Raw genomic sequence first — 25,713 nt, 5'->3', positions numbered from 1 at the left:
TCACCAGGCAATTAACCACATCTGCTCCCAGCACACCTTTAATCCCAGTACTTGGGAGATTGAGGCAGGTGGATTTCTGAGTTCAAGACCAGCCTGGTCTACAGGGCTAGTTCCAGGATAGCCTCCAGAAAACCCTGTGGGGGGGGGGGATAAATAAATAAATAAAAGATTAAGGAAAGGGGAAAGCCATCTTAAACCACAATGGCCATTCAAAGGTCACTTGAGAGATTTTATTCTTTTATACAGATCATTAATTTGACCATCAGTACTATGAGAAAGATCAGACACATTAAAGCAACATGTGCTTTTGGCAGCCAAGATAGGTCTATTTTGTAAAACTTTCCCAATTTGTTCATCCCGTAATAGTTTTTCTGTAATATTAGTAGTTTTACTAATCATACAGGTCATTTTTGAGACTTCTCTTTGTATGCCAATACTCATTCCTGGGACTGGCAATAAAAAAGCTGTTGTGGCTGCAACTGTTACAGGATCTAGTAGGTGGAAAGAATGGCCACAATTTTCAGGGGGAGCTCGCTTAACTCTTGATCAGTTGTAAAGATTTTCTAAGCAAAATGGGTAGAATATGGCCTGTCCAACAGAAAACTTTATAATCTGTAGAAAGGGCAGTGTAAATAGCATTTTCAAAAAAGAAACAGATAAAAAAGGTTCACTCCAGAGGCAGTTGTTTATCAGAGGAAAGTGCAGTAAGGAGGTATATAAATACTTTATAACATAGTGTGATTTAAAGAAAAGCCAACATTAACCGAACATGAGAGCACTATGAAAATGGTTGTGGGTGGATTCTACTTTGTCTCATGTTAATTTGTGGATAATTAATATGAGTAATTCCTGTGCCTTAAATTTCTTTTGGAGAGCCCAGGAATGATTTATACTATTTTTTTTTGTTTTTAAATCTTCATGCAATTGTAATTCCCACTATCAGTCTTCTGGAGAGTACATGACTTTGCTAAAATCTATATTGCATTTTGCCTGATCAGTTAGATTAGTCCAACTGAAATGTCCCCCTTCTGGCTACATATTTATAGATGATACTGTATCCCAAAGGATAAAAAAAAAAAATCTATGTCATGGCAAAACAGCATCACACTGTCTCCTATTACAGGTGTGCCTTTTAATCCCCACTGACAAACTGACAAGGCATTTGGATTCTGTGTTGATGAGGTGCAAATTGAGATATGATAGTCAGTAAACAACAATAACATTTTTGATCAGTAGTATTGTGTCCTTGTCTTCCCAAGGTCTTGGCTTGGTAAAGTCTTGATGCCTCCCCAATTCATGACTTTATTCTTTCTCATAGTGTGTCTCCTTGATGAGTTTGCCATCTACCTTCACATACTTCATTTTTTTGGTGGTCTCCAGGATGCTGTCATGGTCAGATGCATCAGAGTTGGAGCCATCTGGGAGTTCACTTGTTTTTTGGAAAGATACAAGCCTAAGTTCGCTCTAATGTTTGAGTACATCAGTCCCTTTCAATTGAGTAGTTTCTAGATCTTCCACTTAACATATTTTAGGCTGTGTCTACTTCAGGGCAAATGCTGTTGAGCAGAAGTAAAGTGAAAAATACTTAAGTGTGGCTGATGTTGAGGGGATTTTTATTTTGGTTTTTGAGACAGCGTTTCTCTGTAGATTTGGAGCCTGTCCTGGAACTCACTCTGTAGACCAGGCTTGACTCGAACTCAAAGAGATTCATCTTTCTCTGCCTCCCAAGTGCTGGGATTAAAGGTATGTGCCACCACTGCCTGGTACCCCCTTTTATTTTAAATTTGCTGTTTGATGGTATCATTCCACATAGCTTGACCCTGCTGTGGATTGTAAGGGATTTCAGTAACAATTAATATTCCATAAATTGTGAAATCTTTTTTTTTTGGCTAGTATGAGTAGGACCATTATCAGTTCTTAGCTGTAATGGGATCCTAGAAAGGAAATGCATAAAGAACTATTTGACAAAATCAAGTTCTACATAAGAAACTGGCATTTTCTCTACAACTGACTAGTTAGGGAGAGGCATTGTGCATGCCAGTGTACTCTGAGCACATCTGCCAGTAGAGAAGCTGATAAAAGAACCATCCACTACTAATTATACACTATAAGTTTGGAATCTCAGTAAAATACACCTTCAAAAAAGGACAGGCTCTTGTGAACCAACACCCCCCCCCCACCCATCACCTACCCCACCCACCCCATCCCCCCCACCCCCCGCCAGAGCTTGATCATTTATGTCAAAGGGCAAGCTGAAGTAAAAAAAAAAAAACAAAACCTACTTACCTACTTAGTAACAATAGCCATTAACTTTTTTAAAACCTAACTCTATTTCCATAAGATTTGGGATCTTCAGGATTCAGAGCAATTTTAATTCTTAGCTTAAGACTCTCTTATTAGGGAACAAGAGAATTAGAAATACCCACAGAAAATCCTGAAGGAGCCCATGTAAGCATGAAAGTACATATCCAGTGGATACTGTCAACAAAACAGAAAGGTGGACAGTATCAAAGCATAACCATGGAGGAGAAGCGTGGAGGAAGGCCCTGGAGGAAGGCAGACAGGTTGTACTAAAAATAATTGTGGTGAAAACTTTAAAATAACTCATGCTACTGCACTGCCGGTTTAATAACCCATTGGCCTCCAAGGGAATTTGAGTAACATGCAATTTTTGTTTGCATTCCTTGTTCAGAAGAAAGATTGTAAAAAACTTTATTGATTCCAGTTTGCCCTCATTTTCCCGTTTAATCCCCCTGAAGACTACTCACATTATTTTTAATTTTTTTGTTGTGTTTAAAAAGTGAAGTTTTAGTCATAAGTATAAAGGAATATGGGTGGTGTTTAGATTTGTAGTGTCTGAAAGGCCTAAAATGTGAAAGTTTCCCCCTTTTGATGTAAAGGACATGATTAAATTCCTTATTTTGTTAAGGCTATGAGTGTATCATTGAATAGATGGGCAATTTGACCAGACATCGGCAGGGAAAGCATTTATAGCCCACTCTCCCCATCAATCACTAATCAAGGAAATGCTAGACAGATTCTTCTGTTGGTGCTAATCTTATGGAAGTATTTTTTCAATTGGTTGTCTCTCTTTTCCAAATGACTCTAGCTTGTTGTCTAGTTGACATAATACTAATCAGGACACTAATCTAATTAGTTAAGACTATCAGTTTTAATTATCATTTAACTGTAAGATAATTTCTGCTATTTGGGAACACTTGGTCCATGGTGGGTTCTTAGCGGATGGAATTCTTTCGTGTCAGCTAGTTGTCATTAGTCGCACTTGAATACTTGTTTAGGCCTGGTTCCTTTTGCACTTAGTATTTTAATCAGTGTAGGCAAAATAACCATAACCCATCATTCTATGAGGCCAGCTGCTTCAGGGTGGTGGGAACATGGTAAGATCAGGGGGTTCCTTGATTATGGGTACACTGTCCACTTGTGGCTGCAAAGTGAGTTTCAAGGTCAGAAACAACACTGTGAAATGCTAAGATGATGGATCAGGCACTCTGTAACTTCATGGATGATGATTTTGGCAGATGCATTTTGTGCAAGAATGGCTAATTCATAACCTGAATAAGTATGTACTCCATTAAGGACAAATCATTGTCTTCCACAGAGGAGATGGCTCAGTGTTGTCAGCCTGCCACAAGGTTGCTGGTCATCCTGGGCAGTGGTGCCATCTTATCTGCTAAGCCATGGCAAGCCCCTCATACTACTTTTAATGGCTGCAAGCCATATATGAATATTAGAATTGTTACTAAATACATTATTGGATCTCTTGTGATCTCTTTTTTGACCAACGTTACATTGAGGTGGCAATGACAGACAATAACTCAGTCTGACACATCTCATTCTTTTCAGTTCTCTGCTTTTCTTGGTATTGTCAATAATTGTGCAATTTGACCAGACATCAGCAGGGAAAGCATTAAGTCTTTGTGTCTCATTTGGTCATTACTTTTAGAACAGGAGATCAGAATGCTTTCTCTTCATCTCTTAAAATTTTTTTCTTTACATTTTAATTAACGTTTGTATGAGGGGGAGGCATGTGTGCTATTACATGTGGAGGTCAGGAGAAAACATGTAGGCATCACTGGTCTCCTTTATTCATGTGAATTCTGGGATTAAACTCAGATGGCCAGACTTGCTGGCAAGCTATCAGCCATTTGCTGGTCTTGTCTTGTCTTTTCTTTTGACAGTAAATTTCTGTGATAGTATTATAAAGATACAGTGCTTACATTCCTGCCCTCAGGTAAAACAATTCAGTTACTTCGGAAGTGAATTATACTTTTGTTATATGCCATTGTACATTTTATCTAACTTTGTGTTTTGATTTTGTAGACAGGGTTTCTCTGTGTCCTGGGACACTAGCTATGTAGACTATGCTGGCCTCGAACTCAGATCTGCCTGCCTCTGCCTTCCCCCAAGTGCTGGGATTAAACGCATGCACCATCACTACACTGTTTTTATTTAACTTTGTAAAGTAGCTTTAAATGACGTGTTTTTGTTTGTTGTAAGCTTCCTAAATTACAAAGTGTTGTGGTGTAGTTGTTGGATATTTGTCCGACTAAATAGATGATTGCATTTTTGTTTTCTGTACATTGCCTCTTTTTTTTTTTTTTTCTTCCTGAAATAATGTTTTATTTGACAGAAAACCTGATCGTGAAAGAGCTGAAGATTCTGATCACATGAGTCGAGAACCTTACTATTTTGGCCTTTCCCCAGAAGAGCGCAGAGAGAAGCAAGCTATCGAAGAGTCTCGTTTATTGTATGAGATTCAGAACCGGGACGAACAGGCTTTCCCTGCCCTTTCGGTACTTTTGTATAGACTTTATAAAGAGTTAATGTTTAGGAATCCTTCTTGATACAGTTTATATGTAGTAAATCATAATTTCTGATGGTGAACTTAAATCATTTATTTAATCTTATGTGCATTTGGTGTTTTGCCCGCATATATGCCTGTGTGAAGGTGTCAGAGCCCTGGAACTGGAGTTAAAGAGAGCTGTGAGCTGCCATGTGGGTGCTGAGAATTGAACCCAGGTTTTCTGGAAGAACAGCTAGTGCTCTTAACTGCTGAGTCTTCTCTCCAGCCCTGAATTTAATTTTTTTTTTTAACTGAAAGTATTTTAAAGTTTATGTAAACCTTGGTTTATGTGCTTGTAATTCCATCTACTTGAGAAGGAACACAGTTCCTGAATTTAAGGCCATCTTGGCAAGATAGTCAAATTCTGTGTCAAGAAAAAAGGAAGGAGGGACAGTAAAAGTAGAGTTTGTAGTTAATCCTGGGTCTGTAGATATTACTGAAAAAAGCTGGTGACAGTTGAGCAAGTAAACTGATTTGTTCACTTGACAGTGATGAGTATTTCCTTTCAGTCTGAAAGGCTTTAGTATTTACAAGCTGAACCTGCAGTATAGAGGCTAAGACTCAGTTGTCTTTTTATAAGGTTTTCTGAACAGCCAGGAAACATAAACTTGATGTGTACACTAATATAATACCATATTGGTTTAAGCAAGAAACACATGGATTTGTTTTGTTCCATGTGTTGGTCCCTGGGCTGTACGAGATATTATGATGAAAGCAATGACTCTCCCTTCAGTTTCCTTAACTTTGGGGGACAATCAGAAAGGAAAGCCATTGTCGTGTTGATGAGTGTCATTGACAGGACAAGGAGGGCTTAATTGATTATCTTGGGAACCCCTTGCTTGTGTTAAGTCTTGGTAACAGTGAATGAAACAACAAGGAGGAATGCTGTTGTAGGCTACACTGTGCCCAGGACAAGATCCAAGCTGCATATGTTCATTCTTCTGTCTCCTTTCTGAGAGAGAAGTTCCATTTGAAAGATCCTGACTAAGTTCAGTATGGAGCTTAGGGAGGATTGCAAAATGTACTCAAGTCAGGTATGCCTGTGTGGTAGGCACTGTCTGTGTGCTAAAGACATTCCATTTATGTCTTAATTGTTTTCACATAGCTTTTCCATAAGAGGCTTATCACTTAATTCTGTAGTCACTTAATCCTATCCTCAAATGGCAAAAATAGTGCTACTGTTATATGGTCACAGATTGTGAAATTTTATAATTAAAATTTGGTTTTCATACTTCCAGACTTTAGATTTAGATTTTTTGGTGTTGGATTTATAGTGACTTAGATTTGTTTACTAAAAAGCTGGATTAGAACACTGAACCTCCTTCCTGTTGTGATTCATTAGGAGTGCTGTCACAAGAATCTAGAACTTTCAGTGATAATTTGTCTCAAAAATCCAACTTTAGCTGGCTAGTGGTGGCACACGCCTTTATCACTTGGGAGGCAGAGACAGGCAGATCTCTGTGTTTGAGGCCATTGTGGTCTACAAAGTGAGTTCCATGATAGCAAGGGCTACTCATAGAAACCCTTTCTCAACAAAGAAACAAACAAAAACCAAATAAACCAACCAAACAAACAAAAAACCCCAATCCAGCAACTTATTCTGGTCTCTGTTTTACCAATGATGTGGTTGGGTCATTGAGAGCTCAGGTGGTTTGCCCTTGACTGTCATGCCAGTGATACCTGCTAATTGATATCTTTCCCTTCACAAGGGACCTTAGGAAGGTTGGTACAGAAGATATTACTGTTATGCAAACAATGTTGCAACATGACAATTTGGTCAGTGTGATTTATTAAAATGATATGTAAAGTATTAAATTAGGCTGAAAATCTGATTACCTGGAACTTTGATTCATCATTAGACTATTAGTTTAGGTCACATTAAATATGGTCTCTAGATGATATCTATAACTATACCCATTAAGTAGATTCTAAAGTATAAAAATATAAGGCTATGATCTTTGAGATTCTTGGTTAGAAGTATGAATGTTATTTGTAGAACTTGTATTCATGTTTGTAAAATTTTAATGCAAAGCGTGGCTTTTTTTAAAAGAGCCCATCAGTCAGTCAGTCACCTCAGAATAGCAGCTCGTGTGTCCAGAGGAAGTCTTCACATGCAAGGGATAGAAAAGGAAGCATGCGGCGAGCAGATGCAGAGGAACGGAAGGACAAAGGTACTCCTTCACTGAAGATGTCTGATCTCTCTGGCTGTTTTGCCTTATTTGTGGTTTTGTTTTGTGGGATTTTTTTTTGTGTGTGTGTGGGGGGGGGGCCTGTTTTAGGTATTCAAGTAAACTGTGATCTGGAAATCCTAAGTGAAGGATTTTAGAAATACTTCCTAAGAATGCTGTTTTGAGTAGCATGATGTCTTGGGATACTGGTGCCTCCTGTTCACATGTGAAGGGCTGGTGTTTCCATACTATATGTGCTGCCTGCACACTAGCCCTTAGAAGCTTTCTTGAATATCACTTTGACTCGGTGTAGCTGTGCTTGTGTTCTAGTGGTGTTGGCATCTTGAGTATGCCAAAGAGAAGTCAGCGTGCTTTAATTGAAAAGGTGGGAGTAGAAGGCCTATGCAAGAGGTTAAAGAATAGTTGTAATTCTATTTCACTTCAATATTTGTTTCTGCTGACTGTATAAATTCAGGAGAAAGATACCTTAGTTAAATACAAGATTAGTTACCATTCACAGTTTCAGATGTCTGCTGAATTTGCTATAGATAAGGAGAGGTTGCTGTATTGGGAAAAGACACCGAGAATTGTCAAGTTGTCTATCTAGTGGCACATATCTGACTTGAGCTAAGACCATAATTGTTTTTCTGTATTTAAATCTGACTGGTGGTTGAAGCTCACTTTCTTATTCTTAATCTGTTACAGATTCCCTGCGTGGCCATACTCATGTGGACAAAAAGCTGGAGCCAAGCACAGTGGAGGTAAAGAATTTACCTAATTATTTATTCCCTCATTCATTCATCCCTTTATTATTTGTTTGTTTTGACTTTTCGAGACAGTTTCTCTGTGACAGTCTTAGCTGTTCTGGAACTCAGTTTGTAGACCAGGCTGGCTTTGAACTCATAGACATCCACCTGCCTCCCCTTCCCAAATGCTGGGATTAAAGGCATGTGTCACCATCACCTGGCAAGCTAAAGGTTTTACATATATTTAAAACATTTATCTATTTGATGTATATGCATGGGTGCACACCATGCTGTATGTGTGGAGAGCAAAGGGCAACTTGCAGGAGTCACTTTTATTTACTATGTTTAGTCTATGTTAATTAGTACCAGGAATTGAGCTCAAGTCACCAGGCTTGGTGGCTTTTACTTTAGCTGCTGAGACACCCCACCAAAAGTTTTTTCTTTTAAGCTGTCCTGAAACTCAAGCTTACAGATCTGGCTGGCCTTGAACTCACAGAGATACACCTGCCTTCTGGGTTCTGGCATTAAAGGCATGTACCACCACACGAGGCCTCAGTGTTTATTCTATACCTCTCTATAAAGTGATGTTTGTAAAGTAAACTGCTATGTTTTAGAAGACCCCATATAAAAGCTCCCTAGTAATGTGACCTTAAACCGATGTGCAGGCCAAGTTTAAGTGGGAGTGGGTTCTCAGAGCTGTTACTCTGTACGAATTTGAAACTATTACCCATGAAGGAGTTCTCTTATTCACAATGTGACTTTTTCTTGCTCCCAAAGGTCAGTGATGATAAATGTACAAGAGTTTCATCACCATCTAAGTCAAAGAAGGCAGAGTGCCCATCTCCTATAGAACAAGTAAGTTACTGCACTAGGCACCAGGCTCCTTCATCTATGTTGTAAATGGAAGAATTCATATCTTATGTGATAAATTTATTTAAATTTATTCTGTTTAGTCTAAAATGGTATAAAAGTTTATGGAATGTCATTTTATAGCCATTCTCTGACATTCCTGTGAATTATTCTGTATATATTTAGTTTACCAAGTAAATGAAAACACTTCAGTTTCTGCAAGACATTTTGATAGTTATTTTCTGTTGTATCAACATTCTTTGTGCCCATAAAATGAATGTACCTAAATGCATTTTATTTTTTTATTTTTAGTTAAGAATCTTTAAAAAAGCTAAGGACTTTAAGGGAATTTCTATGATTTTGTTCACTTGTCTTCAGAGTTTGTTGTTTCTGCCTGTGACTCGCACTAGCAACCTTGTTAACATGAACTGAGTTTACATGGTGTTCTTTCCCAGTGGGTAAACTCTGAGATTGGCATGAACAGTTCTTAGCTTTATAGTAGGACCTTTTATACTTCACTAAAGATAAACTTACTAAAATTTGTGTCAAAGTCAAATGATCAAATTTTTTTTTTTCCTTCCCCCCGTCCCCAATTCTCGAAGAAGCCAGCAGAACATATATCTTTGTCAAATCCAGCTCCCCTTCTAGTTTCTCCAGAAGTACATCTCACTCCTGCGGTGCCTTCTTTACCAGCCACTGTGCCAGCCTGGCCAAGTGAGCCTACAACTTTTGGACCAACAGGTTAGAGAAGAAATTTTTTAAATTGCCAACCAGTTAACAAAAATTCTTTTTAAATCTTAGGCTTCCATTTCTGCTTGAGCACAGCAGAATTATGAATGTGGAGACCATTAGGGCTCCGTGCTTAGTTCTGGAGGGCACGTACACATATGTGCACAGTGATCATTGGGGTATGCTTTTATTGTCTTGGGTGTGACATGTGAGCCAGTCACCAGTTGTTGGCCATTGTTGGTGTTTCCTGCATAGGCCACACTGTCACATCTCCTTTAGGACTCTTTCCAAGAGTTCCTTAAATGGTCTTTTGTTTGGAAACTGTGGTTGGAAGACATTGACTCAGCATATTTCCTGAATTGTCATTAAAGTTGTATACTGCATGCTTTACAAGGCGTCTTAAGTTGTGCAGTATACATTTAATGCAACCTTTATTTCTAAATGAAAATGATTTAGACTTTTTTGTTTCTTTTTGTCTTTCTTAGGTGTCCCTGCTCAGATTCCCATTTTGCCAGTGACACAGACCTCTGGACCTGATGCTGCTGTGTCACAAGCACATTTAACACCCTCTCCAGTACCTGTGTCAATTCAGGCAGTTAACCAGCCCTTGATGCCTTTGCCTCAGACAATGAGCCTTTATCAAGACCCACTCTACCCTGGTTTTCCTTGTAGTGAGAAGGGAGATCGAGCCATTGCACCACCTTATTCACTGTGTCAGACCGGCGAGGACCTGCCTAAAGGTGAGGGTGTTTCCAGCTCCATAGTGCTGTTTTCCTTGAGCAAAAACAGACTAAATGAAAACTGGAAAGATACAAGTAGAAACTAGAGGTCTAGCCCTTACTAAGCTCTAAAAGGGTCTCATTCAGCAAAAGTAGAGGTTTGCTTGTTGACTAAAGAAAGTCATGTGGTTGTTAGGCTTATTTTAGTTTGGACTTGGTAGAAAATGAGTTTTGTGCTTAATGAAGCCTCTGGTATGTGCTTGTTTTTTTTCTTTTCCATAAATAACCTCGACAACTTTGAAATCATTTCTAGGCTTTTACTTGTTTTGTAGGTAGTGTCCGCTATGTAGCTCAGGCCGGCCTGGGGCTTGTATTCTGCTCATTTTCTCCTGGGTTCTGGGTTATAGAAGTATGTATTACCAATACCCAATTTGGTTTATGGAAATCTTACTATTTCTCCAATGTTTGCATTTATAATTAAAAAAAAAAAGATTATATATATATAGTGTTCTGCCTGCAGACCTGAAGAGGGCACCAGATCTCATGGGTGGTTGTGAGCCACCATGTGGCATTGAACTCAGGACCTTTGGAAGAGCACCCAGTATTCATTAACAACTGAGCCCTCTCTCCAGCCCACTGTTTTATAATTTTTGAAACCACACAGTGGTTCAGATGAAACCACCCAGTGTTCATCTGAGTTGTCTCCCAGATTGAATTTTAATCACATAAACTAATGTTAAGCTATTCAGGGATTTAGATCTTTTGGTGGGGGGAGGGGGGACAGGGTCTTTCTATAGCTTTGGGTCCTGTTCTGGAACTCTGTAGACCAGGCTTGTCTTGAACTCACAAAGATATACCTGCCACTGCCGCCATTGCTGGGATTAAAGATGTGTGCCACCGCCACCACCTGGCTTCAGGGACTTAGATATTAATGCAGAGAAGAGTCACACAGAGTTCTCTCTAGTAACAGCCTGGATTTTAGTTATGTTTCCATTTTTGTGTTTTATTGTGCAGGCAGTCTGGCAGGAAAATGTCTATAGAACTATAATGATTGATGAAGGTAATAAAAGCATTGATTGTATTTTTAATTAAAAAATGTTTCATTTTCAGATAAGAATATTCTTCGATTCTTCTTCAATCTTGGTGTAAAGGTATCTACATTTTATCCTTTTAAAGTTAACTTTCATCACTAAATAGTAAAATTTAAAATATTTAACTCTTAATTACTAAATGGTACCTTTCATGTTTGGTTATGGGACAGGTTCTAGTTTTTGCTTGCTGTTTCTTTTAATTGCTGATGGCTTGGCTTTGGAATATATGAAATGCCAATCCAGTTTTCCTGGACTGCTTATGGGAATGTCTTTGATGGGGAGTTAGATAAAAGCTCTTAGTTTGAAGTTCAACTTTAGCAAATTTAGATTATGTCATCCTTTGCAAACCAGTAGGTGTCTCTGAAGCCTCTGATTTATTATGCAAAGCTGCTTCCATTGAGAAGATTGGAGGAAGTAACATTGTGTCATTTTGTAAGGTGGGAATATTGTTCACTAGCACAGCAAAAAGAAAGAATCTACAGAACTCACAGCCCATGTCAGGGTTTTATTGTCTTTGACTTGAATTCTTTTCTGGTCATCCTATGAACATAAGACTATCAAGTGCCTCAGTCCAGTAGACAGCTCCATAAATCTGTGTGCTGTATTTATTGTTTGGTTACACTTTCTAGTTCATGGTGGATTTATATTGTCATCTAGTTCTGTTTTCTTTGTAATTCAGTTTTTTTAGTTAAATGCCAACAGAGGAAGGAATTAATTTCCTTTGTTAAGAGATCTGATCTGTTAATCCTCGGCTATTGGAGTAATTTGAGAGCTCCTAGAATAATTAGTACTGCTGGAGACCTTTTCCTGTTAGAGCATTTTCCTGGCAGGCTTGAGTTAGGATGTGAGTGGGTTTGACTAAACTCCCAGTGACTGAGGTAATGCTTCCTATGAACCTGCATTAAGTAAGAACCCAGGGAACGAGGTCATGAACTTGGTTCTAGTTCTTTTCTTGTTGCATGCCACAGATCATCTTGTATTTGGACTTAGAGTACATACTGTTGTAGACATGAGAGACTTCACTTGAACTAAGTACTTGCAGAAAGACAACTTTTTAACCTTTAAATTTATTTTGTTTTGTGTCTTTCAGGCATATAGTTGTCCTATGTGGGCCCCACATTCTTACCTGTATCCTCTGCACCAGGCCTACATGGCAGCCTGTAGGATGTACCCCAAAGTCCCTGTTCCTGTGTATCCTCAGAATACTTGGTTCCAAGAAGCCCCTCCTGCTCAGAGTGAAAGTGACTGTCCTTGTACTGATGCTCATTACTCTATGCACCCTGAGGCCAGTGTTAATGGACAGTTGCCGCAGGCAGAGATGGGACCTCCTGCATTCTCTTCACCTCTGGTTATCCCCCCATCTCAGGTGTCTGAAGGTCATGGACAATTGTCTTATCAACCTGAACTTGAGTCTGAGAATCCTGGGCAGCTTCTTCATGCTGAATATGAAGAGTCACTAAGTGGCAAGAACATGTACCCACAACCGTCCTTTGGACCGAACCCGTTCTTAGGTCCAGTTCCCATTGCACCTCCTTTCTTTCCTCATGTTTGGTATGGGTATCCTTTTCAGGGATTCGTAGAAAATCCTGTAATGAGGCAAAATATTGTCTTGTCCTCTGATGATAAAGCGGAACTGGATTTGCCCTTGGAGAACCTAGATCTGTCTAAGGAATGTGAGTCTGTCTCAGCAGTGAGCGAGTTTCCGGAAGCCAGAGTTGAAGGTGCACATTCTCTCTCTGAAGCAAGTGTTAGCAAGCATGAAGGCCGAGTGGAACAGTCATCCCAGACACGAAAGGCAGACATAGCTTTGGCTTCCGTCTCTCCTGGAGTAGAGGGGAAGGCTCATCCTCCCACTCAGATTCTAAACAGAGAGAGAGAAACCGTGTCTGCTGAACTTGAGCCTAAGAGGACCATCCAGAGTCTGAAAGAAAAACCAGAGAAAGTAAAAGACCCCAAGACTGCTACGGATGTGGTCGGCCCTGGGGTCAACTCTGTGGATAGATTGCAAAGACCAAAAGAAGAGAGTTCAGAAGATGAGAATGAAGTGTCTAATATACTGAGAAGTGGCAGACCCAAGCAGTTTTATAATCAAACTTATGGAAGCAGGAAATACAAAAGTGATTGGGGCTCTTCTGGTAGAGGTGGCTATCAACATGTGAGAGGCGAGGAGTCCTGGAAAGGGCAGCCTACCAGAAGCCGGGATGAAGGGTTTCAATACCATCGAAATGTTAGAGGGCGCCCATATAGGGGAGATAGGAGGAGATCAGGGATGGGAGATGGCCATAGGGGACAACACTCTTAGTTGTTAATTGTTGCTCATATTGTAGAGCTGAAGCCTTTTCTTAGGTGTATTTGTGAAGGCTTTACAAACATTAAAATAAAAACCCAAATTGGAACTATCTTCTCCCCTCCCCCTTTACCCTTAATTCCTATTCTGGATGAAACTTTGGACATGAGTTCAAGGGGCAGATGAATTTTTGGCATTGTGGTTTTTCTTACTCTGAATCTGTTTATTAGGTTACTGCCCCCACAAAAAGTAAACATGACTTCAAGTATTTTTTTATAAACAGCTCAATATAAAACGTAGACTTAGTGTTTGATTGTTTTTCTCTTGTGTAAGTTTGATTTAAAACATTGGAAATGTGTGCTTTTTAGTGTTTATTAAAGTGACGAGAAAGTAAAGCATTCAACATACTATAGATTCCAAAACATAACATTGCACCAAATAGAAATGTATATTTTATTATGCAATGCCTTAGTCATAAACTGGGCTCAAACAGTTCTCAGCCTAAAACACTGTTGTCTTTTAATATGCTTCCAACCCAAAGGCCTTTCATCTCAGTATCTGTCAAACTTGAATAACGTCTTCTCTCTACTATTACACACGAGGCAGCCTATTAACCTGTGTCTCAGAATTGTTGTATATAGTTCTTTTAATATCCATAGGGTATATTTTTGAATTTTGGTGAGTATTTGTTGAACTTGAGATTGCATACAATAGATGTTTAAGAAATAGTAGGAAGTCCGGTGAGACGGCTGTTTCCATCAAGAATTCTTAGCACTGCTGTAAATATCATGGTGCCTACTCGGAAGGAATATAGATGCTATGCATTTTGAGAATAATCTGCATCTGTTAAAACTGCAGAGGTTTTTTTTTTTTTTTTTAATGCCACTTTAACACTAATGCACTGACAGATTCTAAATATTTTGTGAGAAATGTTAAGATTTTTACTTGATAGGCTTCTCTATAAAGTGTTGTTTTTCTCCCTGCACCATTGGTTATGTTTATCACTTTACAGTTGCATGTTCACCTTGTCTTAGCTGGAATTACTGTATAAAAAGAACGTGATTGTGACTTCTAGTTCTTCTAGAGGATGCTGCTAGAGGGTGCTTTGCATTTTGTAGCTCTTAACCCATCAGTGCCGTGTCTGATCTGCTTCTTCCAGTCTGCAGGATTCACTAGACCCTCTGTTTGCATGTGGCACTCTGATCTCATTTAGAGATTGGACTCAAACAGTTCACACAGTATTCATTCATCTGTGTCACTGTGTAAAACCAACTGTACTTTGTATTCCTTATTTGTATATATCAATGTGAAAACCTACCTTTCTTTTTTTTTAATGTTGCAATTACCTTGTGATCAGGCAGCTTGAGTGCTATGCAATTAGTAGTATGGTGGTGATTTTCTTTGCATGTTGTGTGTTAAATACCTAACCAGAAATAGATGTGGCTTTTGTTTTGGGGGACAGATTACTTAAAAGCAAACACAATTAACTTGAATATGACAAACAGAAGCAGTTAGTTTTCTGGGTCCTCTGATATCTTGTGGGAACGTTTGGCTGTCGATTAGGCTCAGTGAAGTTCCGCTGTACTGTAATGATGGGATTTACCTCTGTGCTGTTTTAATTACCCTCGTGTCTTGTGTAACTGCTGATTTGAGTAGTGATTAGCATTTAGGAATTTTGTAACATAGGACTTTAGAGAGCACTTTGAAAGATAACATTTTATTAATGATGGTGCTAGGTAAAAAATTTATAGCTTGGGATGTGTAGAAAAATCGAGAACCTGTTGAAAGGAGTTTGTTGTCTGCTTCTAAGCTGGAATGGTTGTAAGGGTTCTTTTTCGCCAGTGCTTCAGTATCAGTGGCTGAATTATGGAGAAGAACTCTAGAGGACCTTCTCTTAGTCTGTGCTTTTTATGTAGAATTGTCTTTATCTCGGTAGTTTCAATATGAAAGTTACTTTTTGATACAGTGAACTAGATTTAAAAGTTGGTATGTTTGGTCTCAGGAGTTAGGAGTAGCTGTTTCCAATGTCTTTTGTGTTTCTCTGACTGGGGAAGTGTCTAAAACATGGACAGGAAAGAGTAACATTTGGTTTCTGTGCAGCTGCTGTCTCTCCTGGTTAGTGAAGAACAGCCCTTTGTAGCTCCTGAGGGAAACTGCTGGATGAGCTTCCGTTTCCTTACCTGACCTCTGGGACATGATGGGTCAGTGATGAAAGACTTTTCGCCTGTGGTATTCTTTGTGACCTCTGGAATACAACTTGGACTTTAGTAGTTTTAAAATGATTAATCTTTGTATGAAGGTCATTTTTCTTTCTTTAGGTATGTTTTTACGTGTATCCATCCAGGGGATTTTGCCTTATGCTGAGGTCAGACTTCGAATGAACTGTCATGTTGCATTTTGACCTCTTTTGACACAAGGAAAGAGCTGACACAAGATGACAGCTGAAAGTCATTTGTATTATAATTGGGAAATAAGGAGACCTATGGTGGGACACATTTTGAACAAATGCTTCTGCTGACCAAAGCTCATCTGTTTTAGTTTAGGTGCTTTACTTGGACTAGACCCCAACCTCTTCCTTTCAGTATTGTGTCTCTTCAAGTTTTTCCCTCTCAAGGCACACCTTCCATTCTCACCCTGTGCACTCCTTGGCAGCCTTCATGTTTCCTATAAGTCTGTTACATGGCAGGGCCCAGATCATACCTGCCACAAGCTGACAGAAGTAGGTTTTCCATCCTCACAGTGCTGAGACAGTTATGTGCTACAAACCATCTTTGTAGTGCTTCCTTTGGCCCAAGGGTGAACTAAAATGCCTGTGAACTGCAAACTCGCTTGTGATTGACTCGGTGCAATACAGTTCCTTTCTAAACATTTCTGGTTTAGAAAATACTCAGCCATCCTGGAAACTAGCAATATTTATTTTGCTTCATTTATTTTACCTTCAGTTTTAGATGAGGTGAAGTTTTTCTTTCACTTAGGGTACTTAGCAAGATCCATTCTGAAGAGAAAGCTGTATTTCTGTTTACTGTGTTTTACTCCTGATTTTTGTCTAATTGCTTTTTTAAAATCTTCATAATGGCTCACTTGAGTGTGTTAATTTGAAAGAGCTAAGATTTTTTAGTACTTAGCCATTGGCTCTCCCACTATTTGGAACTTTTTTTTTTTTTTTTTCTCCTTTCCCTAAAGTTCCAAGTTTTAGAAAATCCTGTAAGAGGGGTGGGTGCATGTTTTAATGCTGAGAAGCAGCAGCTTTGGGGTTGAATTTACTTGAATGGTTTAAAAATTGCATTGTTACAAAGCTAGAAAAAATTTATGTATGAAAAAATGATCCTAGCCTTACACTGAGTACAATAATACTTAATAAGCATGTGAAGATGTGATCATTTGTGATGTTACCTGTAAAAACATATATACATATCTATACATATCTTTTGAAGTGTTGAAGAATAGTACTTTATATTCTTTATCATACCACTTTTGTAAGTGTTGAATATATTGCTGTTTATTTTTCTATGTTCTGTTTCGTAGCCTTAAGAAGTGTTTCAAATGATCTGAATGTATAAAACAAGTCAATGCCCTACATGGTGTGATGCTGCATTATATATACAACCGTGTGCATATATTAAATTCTGTCTGTCCATTCTGCTTGGGAGTTTTTGGTCTTTGGGTAACCCAATATATCCCGTGTAAATCTGAGGATTCATCTTAGTAAACTCTTGAAAATGACATGGTTTCCATGTATTTCTCATGCCGGAAGATAATCACAGTAGGGACAACCCAAAGTGGGATTTGTACCTATGGGATGACTGCAGCTAGTAAGTGGTAGGAATGTTCTTAGCCTCATTGTGAGTGGTTTTACAGGGAATGCTCCATCTCCGCACCCTGAAGCAGGAGGCAGAATACCTAGACATTCAGAGGCTAATGGACCTCTCCAGTGTTTTCATTCTGTGTCTTCCCTCACCCCCACTCAGTCAGTAATGTTTTCTGAAGAAAGACTTGAACAAATTGGAAACAGAAATAAGGTTATCAGATATACTGAAATATTTTAAAAGTTGTTTGCTTTTTTGCTGTCCTAGGAATTGAGGTTCAGGCTGTACGTATTTTACCTGTGAATTACATCCTGGCCCTGAAAAACACATTACTTGCGTGCATGTTCTTCATTAAGTAAATTGCTAAGAATTAGTACCATGTCACTGATGTCAGCGCTTGCTAAAAAGTTAGGAACTTCCTCAAGAGAGTTCACAAGGTTTTCTCAGAAGCAGAACTCAAAACACTGCTCATTCAGGTGCAAATACTTAATGGATACGGATCTAGGGTCAGTCAGGGAGCTATATAAAGCCTTTTTTGGTGAATTTTTTTCAAAAGATGTTTGTGAGCTTGTGTGTATGGGTGCAGGTGCCCTTTAACACCAGTGATTATGAAGTCCCTGGAGCTGCAATTAGAGGCAGTTACAGCAGCCTGACATGGGCACTGGGAAGAGCTCTGTACAAGGCAGGATGCACTTCAGTGTACTTCCCTTCTGGCCTAAAACTTAGATTCACTGCCTTGGCCTCAGCGCAGGAATTCAAGGTCTGTGCCACTCATAGCATGCATTCTGGGCTGTGTTGTGTGTGTTTCCATTAAACATTTTGTTTTGGTTTTGAGATGGCGTTTCTGTGTGTAGCCCTGGCTGTTTCAGAGCTCACTATGTAGACCTCGACCTCCAACTGCCTCTGCCTCCTGAGTGCTGGGATCAACGGTGTGCTACACCACCGCCTGGCTAAAATTATTTTTAGTGTAATGTATTTTGGTCATATTTTTCCAGTCCCACAATGTTAGCCAGATCCTCCCCATCTTGTTCTTTCATAAATGAAACAAAAAAGCATAAATAAAAAACTCCACTAAAATGTACCCGCTAAAAGGAGTGCATTTTGTTTTGGTTAACTACTTGGCACAGGGTCTTCCCTGGTGTGTGGTTGATATACCCAGTGGCACTCTATTGGAGAAAATGGACTGATTTTCCTTTCCTCAGCTTGGTTCAACTGCATATAGCTTCCTGGTTAGTGGCTACCTTCCATTTTCAGTGATGGGACTTTGGTTTGAACCTGTGCCTGAACCCGCCCTGAGGTCAGGTGTGTTTCAATTCTTTTGTATCTGGAAGACCATTTCCTTGGAGTCGTCTACCACCACCAGCTCTTACATTCTTCTGCATAGATTGCAGAGCCTTTAGGGAAGGGTTTTACTGAAGATATCTCATTTAGCATTGAGTGCTCTGAAGTCATGCACTCCACACACTGACCAGTTGTGGGTCTCTGTTACCATCAATTGAAAAGAGCTGTTCTGATGGGTTGAGCAATGCAGTAGTGATCTATAACACTATATCATTAGGATGTTAACATTGGGAAAACATTTTTTCCCCTATACCATGGCTTAATCTTGGTTCTTGGTTAATCTCAGGTTCTTGGTTACATTTGTAGTGCCAGGTATGGATTGGGCTTTAAATCTAACTAAAATGTGGTTGGTGCTTTGGATATGGCTTAGGTACAGAATACATTGTGGCCAAGCCTTAGTTAGCACCTGCGACCTGCATTGTGCAGGGAGGGAAACAGCTTCACAAAGCTGTCCTCAGACTTACACATTTGTGTTAGTGCACACACAGGTGAAATGTGTGCTTACTCCCATGACATTTGTGCCACTACTGTATGTACCAGTACATCATGCAGGCCCTGTTGGAAGTTGCAGCATTTGCCATTGGGTGGTACTACTTTCTCCTCTGGCAATGTAAAGTAACTCTCAACGCCCTGCACACTAGCCACTAGGGGGGAGCTTCTGGTTGGGCATTAGCTCAGTTTCTACATATTTGATGACATAGTTGGTGTCCTCAGCAATAGAACTTTGGATTTTTCTTCAGTTGGAGAGTAGCCAATAGTCTAGGCAACACCCTGTGAGGTTTGGGAGGGGCATCTATAGGATCTCTTTAGCCAACAGCTGTTTTCCTGCCTCTGGAGGTTTTGCTTGGTGGCATGTCTAGTTGAGGCATTATAACTCCATTTCAATTCCTTTCACGTGTATATTTTAGGAAGCATCTACAATAGTTGGTTCCTATATGGCTTTTCACTCTTAGTCACTGAGCCTGGCTAGCTCTTCAGCCAACCCCACGAATAAGTTGACTGGCTCTCCAGAACTTTGAAGTGGTGAGGAAGGGGAGGATTTTCCCTTTCAGTTGTTTGTCAGTGGGACTGCCCAGATTAGCAGAGAAGCCAGAGGGTGGGAAGCAAGACTTTCTCGTAGCTGGTTGCATCCCTTGCTAAACTGTTTCTCAGATGGATGAGGTAAACGGTGAGAAGTGAAGTCTAGTGTTTAAATTTGTTTTGTTTCCTATAAAATTTTGTGTTCAAGATTCAGCCCCTGAAGTCTCACACAGGGTTTAGCTAAAGTTCTCCATCCAAAGGCTTCTCTATAAGGAATGAGTGGGGCCAGTGGTCAGTTTCATGATCTGCAGAAATGTGTAAGGTTTGGACCCAGAACTTATATTTTCACTGAAAGTTGGGAAAATTCGGTAAATGTGAAAATTTAGTAGGAAAACTTGGCATAGATTTTAGGGGCTTGAAAAGGGGAAAAAGGGGGAATCACTTAGAGCTGGTGTCACACAGGTCATCTCATAGGAGTTAAGAGAAAGACATTTGATGCTGACAAACAGGAAGTGGCTGCTGGCATCAGGTGTGTTAGAGAAGCATGTGTAAAGCTTCCTTGGCATTTCCCTTCTCTGTGACCACAAAACTGCTCCATGCATCATATCCACAAGAAATAGTATGAGTATACGTTGAAGGAAAGCAAAAGGTTTTCCAGAAGTAACCCAGGTGACTTTAGCTCTCAGCTTGCCAGCCAGAACTGTCACATGGCCTAAATGGAAGAAAGACAAATTATAACTTTTGGATGGCTGATCAATGAGGAGGCTATGTGCAAACTGACAAGGAAGGAGGTGTTAAGAGTATGTTTTCCCTGCTGGTCTGGTCCCACAGCCATGCCAGCCCCAAATATCACACAGAGATGCTGTATTAGATATAATTCTGTTGGCCTGTTAGCATTAATTATTGGCAAGCTCTGACTTAAATATTAACCCATTTCTATTCATCTAAGTATTTCGACGTGGTCTCATCTTACTGGAGAGAGGCCCTGGCGTTCTTCTCTCCCCGTTCCATCTTGAATCTCTTCTCTCCTACTCCTCGAATCCTCCTTGTCTCCTAGCCCACCTATCCTGCTTTCCTATTGGTCAACAGTGCTTAATTAATTAACCAATAAGAAACATATTTACAGAATGACATCTCCCATCATCTCTTTTCTGTCTAAAATATAAAGAAGGGTTTTAACTTTAGCATAGCAAAATATATCACACAAGTTATCAAATAAAAATCACAGTTAACAATAGTCCATTAACATAGTAAGATTTAAAGGAAATATTCCATCATCCATCCTATCTTTGAGTCTAAAGTCTTATATGTAATTTATCTTTAATCTTAACTAAGGAAAACTGTAACCTTAACTATCTGTCTTCAACTCCATCAAAGACCACAGAAGGGTAATATATAAATTCTAGAAAGACAGAGACAACTCACTGCCTGGTCAGTCACCCGAAGTTCTTCTGTAATGTTCCATCTTCAGCCTATAGGCCAGCCATAGTGTGTCTGGCAGACTCCTCAGCAAAGCAGGAAACTAAACTGTCTACCTGTATTGGTAGTTTGCCAGTCACTTTTCTCTGTGTCTGGCAGATTCTTCCATGAAGCAGGAACCCTGTAGCAATGTCCATCTTGTATCAGCAGTCACTTTCCTGTGGGTCCTGCATGTCCAGTTTATATAGCATAAAGTCAAACAGACATGAGCAGTATCTTGTCCAAATGGCTAGTCTTGCCATATTGAAAGCAAACTACATAACACATTTCTTCAAGGTCCATTTTCCTTTCTGACGCAGGTGGTGTTGCCAGGAGCAGTTGTGCCTCACTGTTAAAAAAAACCCTAAACCATTTTAAATGCCATATTCTGTAGATTTGAAGAATGCCTGTCCATCTCAAATACATCTTTTTTTTGTTTTTGACTTTAAGAATTTATTCTTTGTTTTGTTTTTTTTAATTTATTTTATTTTATATAACCAAGTCCAATTAAATGAAAACAAACATTTATACACAATATTTGGGAATTTGGGCATTGTTCTTTCCAAACTACTTCCTGCTGGTAAGGGGCGCTGTCATGGGGGATTCGAAGAAGATTCAGAAATCCTGGCTGTAGTCTGTAAGGCTGCTTTGTCCAGCTGTTTTGAATGTAGGATCACCTTGTACTCTCAAATACATCTTGAAAACCTAACTATCATAGGTAACTATCTCTAATCTCTACTAAATTATACATTATATTTCTAAACACAATACCTAAACAAGAGGAGAAATACACTTATTACAAAATTGACCTTAAATTGTATCAATAAATGAAAATCCATTTTAAAACAAAGTATTCATATCTATACCATAATCCCCTTTTTACCTTTAAAAAGAATTGGTTGTGATCATTAACCATTTATAACCAAGTCCATTTAAATGAAAACAAGCATTTATAAACAATATTTGGGAATTTGGGTGTCATTCTTTCCAAACTGCTTCCTGCTGGTAGGGGGCGCTGTCATGGGGATCCTAAGAAGATGCAAAAATCTTGGCTGTAGTCTGCAAGGCTGCCTTGTCCCAATTGTACTGCTTCAGGGGGTCTTGGCTTGATCAAACCATGTTAGTCTGGAAGGAATCCACAGCTTTTTATTTTCTGTGGAAACAAAAATAGAAATCCTTTTTCCCAGTAACCTGTCCTTGGACTTAAAATTTGAAGTCAAAGCATTTTTAAAATATATAAATTGGATTAATTCAGAAGCATTTAACAGTTGTTGCTATTTCCTCAGCAGTCAAACAATTTAAAGATAACAGAACAACATGTAGTATCCAGACTCTTTGTGCTTTCCATCTTTATGTGGCTTTTTTATTATTCTATTTCTTTTACTTCTATTTTTTCATTTTTTTGAGACAGGGTTTCTCTGTGTAACTTTTATCTGTTCTGGAATTAACTCTGTATACCAGGTTTACTTTGAAATCAGAGATCTGCTTGCCTCTGTCTCCTGAGTGCTGGAATTAAAGGCATGTGCCACCACACCCAGCTACTCTTTCTTTTTATTATTCTTTTTAAAACTATTTTATCCTGTTTCTTTTTCTCTCCCAAGCCTATGTATATTTTAAAACACACTGTAAACCTTTAGCGGTTTTTCTTAATCTGTCTTTACTGTAAATCTTTATCTTTTTCAGGCCATGAGTCTTTATCTGGTAAACAACAACATTGCTAAAATGAAAGCCACAGTTCTTTCAGCTGCGGTCGATCCAAGATGATGGCAGTGGGTACCTTTACCGCCAGAATTGAGAGCTGGGCTCACTGCCATCCAGCAGCATGCTGCTGGCTTGGAGATGTGGTCACTGCCATTGCCAGCTCTCATACACACCCATTAAGTTGTTAGCAGAGCTCTTTAAAAGCCTTGCAGTCTTGTTTTTGTTTGTTTGTTTTTTGGCTGCTTATGCTGAGTCAGAAAACCTCCCTTAAAGGAGACAAGCAAGTCTCTGCTTGTCTCTAGCAAAACAGAGTCCAACCGAGAAAAATGCTGTTATTAAGATGTCTTGTTTCTGTTCTTTTGTTTCTAAAACCCTTTTTAAAGCTTTTGTTAAGTTTAAAGTGAAAGTTCTCAGTAGCCGAGTTGAAGGTACCATTTTGTTATGTATTGGTTTCCCAACCTGGTCCCAGAGCTGGGTCAGCCCCAAATAACACACAGAAACACTGTATTAGATATAATGCTGTTAGCCTGTTATTAGCATTTCTTATTGGCTAGCTCTGTCTTAAATATTAACCCATTTCTATTAATCTAAATATTTCCACATGGCCTTATCTTACCAGAGGGCCCAGTTGGTCCTACATCTTGAAACTCCTCCCTACTACTTCCTGAATCCTCCTTATCTCCTAGCCCTGTCTATCTTGCTTATTCATTAACCAATAGGAGAAACATATTTACAGAATGACATCTCCCATCAATTGGTAGAGAAGTAAGAGCTCTCTGGTGGCTTGGCTGCTTAGCTTCTCTGAATCTTCATCTTGAACCCCAACATCAGACTCATGCTACACTAACCTGGTAGCTTTCCTGGCGTTCCAGTCTTTGTTATTCTAGATAATCCAACAAAGTACCATGCCCTCCTGGCTTTTTTTGTGGATTCTGGGGATTCAGACTTCTATCTACTGATCTCAGACATTGCAATTCTGTTAGTATGTAAAAACCCAAAAGTTCACCACAATCTATAATCACACTTTTCTTCTACTAAGCTCTTACATTACTATGACTTGAGCTGTGTTCTTTGTATGCATTTACCTTAGACCCCAGAGAATGTTACTACATCATCCTGGGATCTGTCTTTCTTCCCTCACAAAGCCTTGTCAAGATTACCTCAGAACAACTGTATTTTCTTGAATGTTAAACACACAGGGTTGTTCAAAGGGAGGAATGCACAGCCTGATAACATGTCTAGAAGGCTCAGAGGAGAAATGGTTAACAGCCTGGTGACATTTCTGCCCTTGGCTGAGACCTTGGGTCATCTCTAGGACTGTTATCTTGAGCTGAGCTTGTCCTAACGTTATGGAAGATGTCACATGTTCTTTATCATGTATTATGCACACAGGGTTAATTATCACCAGGACATTTTTCACCAAATTGTGTTGTGCATAAATATGCATAAAATAACTGCTCATAGTCAGGTTTCCAAATTTGAACCTATACCAGCTACTGCATCATGTTGAACGAAGTTATCTTCTTGCCACCCACGAATTGTTACTCTGCTGGCTGTGGTGGTCAGAGATTCCCCCACAACTAAACAGTATTTCAAAATATGCTTTCCTTACTTTATCCAGGTTTTCCTCCCTAAAATTAATCTTATTTATTTCCCTTTATAAAATTTATTTTTTGTTTTTTCAAGACAGACTTTCTCTGTGTATCTTTTGCTGTCTTGGAACTCTGTAGACCACGTTGGACTCAAGTTTCAAGAGTTTCTGCCTTTCAAGTGCTGGGATTAAAGGTGTATACCACCACCACCCTTTGTATATAAGCTTTCCTATTGGTATGTAAATTTGATATCTGAATCTGTATTTTCAAATCCCATTTGCATGAAAAATACCAACTTATTAATACACATTGTCATTAGCTAGTAACTAAAAACTTTAATTTTCTTCTTTTTGGATTTGAGATAGGGTTTCTGTGTGTGATAACCCTAGCTGTCCCAGACAGAACTAGCTTTGTAAACTAGGCTGGCTTCTTAATTTTCTTTATGACAATTTTAAATCAGTAAATTCTTTGTTTCTCTGCATTCTAAGTACCTGCAGTATTAAAAAATTTAACCTACCCATAAACAGAAGACTACATTATTATCCCACACCAACAATAAGTGCATAGCAAATGTGAAAGAATGATCAAACACAGGTAATCTCAATAATGAAGGGAGAAAATTTTATTCCATATATTTCTGTATATTTGCATTCTTTTACAACATAAATGTATTTATGAATTATTCATATAAATTCATTTTTAGAAGGCCTAATGGGGTCCAGTCAAAACAAACTTTCTATCATTGTTTCCAAGTTAATCAAAATTATTTAAAGTTCTACGTCTTGTCAAATAATTTCTAATTTTTCTGTTTTGCCTGCCCCATTATTCACTGTAATCTACTTTCCTCATAATTCTAGTTCAGAGTATTAGTAAGGTTTAGATAATATCCTTTGTATCCACACCAATAAATGAATATGTACTGCAGCAATGGACACTTTGTATTGCTATTACTGGCACTCATTGGAGAAGTGGCTAAAGGTTGCCCTTGGATGCTCAACAGAAAAATCTGTAGTCTATAAAAATAGAGGGCTGGGGATATGGCTCACTTGGTAGAGTGCCTGCCTAGCCTGCAGAGCCCTGGGTCTGATTTTCAGCACTGTATAATTCGAATGTGGGCAGTAGGCTCAGAAATTCAAGGTTGTCCTTAGCTACACAATGAGTCTCAAAACAAAATTAAGAACAAATCCCTAACATCCAGATACTTAGGCACCAACTATAAAGACTTTTCAACCTATAGGGTTGTTTATGTATGAATGTATATGTGTGTGTATATGTATGTACGTACACACATGTACATATGTACATGTCTATGTTGGAGCCAGAGGTTTGCTATAAGCTGTCT

The 25,713-nt window shown here is 39.0% G+C and overlaps 1 protein-coding gene across 4 annotated transcripts in view; it reads left to right on the top strand.

Moving 5' to 3' along the window:
- Positions 1-25,713, top strand: part of Otud4 (OTU deubiquitinase 4) — a 133,280-nt gene that overhangs the window by 25,647 nt on the left and 81,920 nt on the right. For 3 of the 4 annotated variants that reach the window (XM_051205820.1, XM_051205817.1, XM_051205821.1), the window contains 8 exons: positions 4,652-4,814; positions 6,915-7,035; positions 7,738-7,793; positions 8,556-8,633; positions 9,230-9,368; positions 9,842-10,096; positions 11,186-11,226; positions 12,257-17,095. In XM_051205820.1, coding sequence (XP_051061777.1) covers positions 4,652-4,814; positions 6,915-7,035; positions 7,738-7,793; positions 8,556-8,633; positions 9,230-9,368; positions 9,842-10,096; positions 11,186-11,226; positions 12,257-13,468 — 2,065 coding nt within the window. In that variant the 3' untranslated portion in view covers positions 13,469-17,095. Of the gene's footprint in view, positions 1-4,651; positions 4,815-6,914; positions 7,036-7,737; positions 7,794-8,555; positions 8,634-9,229; positions 9,369-9,841; positions 10,097-11,185; positions 11,227-12,256; positions 17,096-25,713 lie in introns of those variants that run through there. The other variant, XM_051205819.1, reaches the window with a different exon arrangement.

This window comes from Phodopus roborovskii, unplaced genomic scaffold, assembly GCF_943737965.1.
Source record: "Phodopus roborovskii unplaced genomic scaffold, PHOROB, whole genome shotgun sequence".
Lineage (NCBI taxonomy): Eukaryota > Metazoa > Chordata > Mammalia > Rodentia > Cricetidae > Phodopus > Phodopus roborovskii.
The sequence above is the reverse complement of the archived record's forward strand: the minus strand, read 5'-3'. Positions and strand labels throughout refer to the sequence as shown.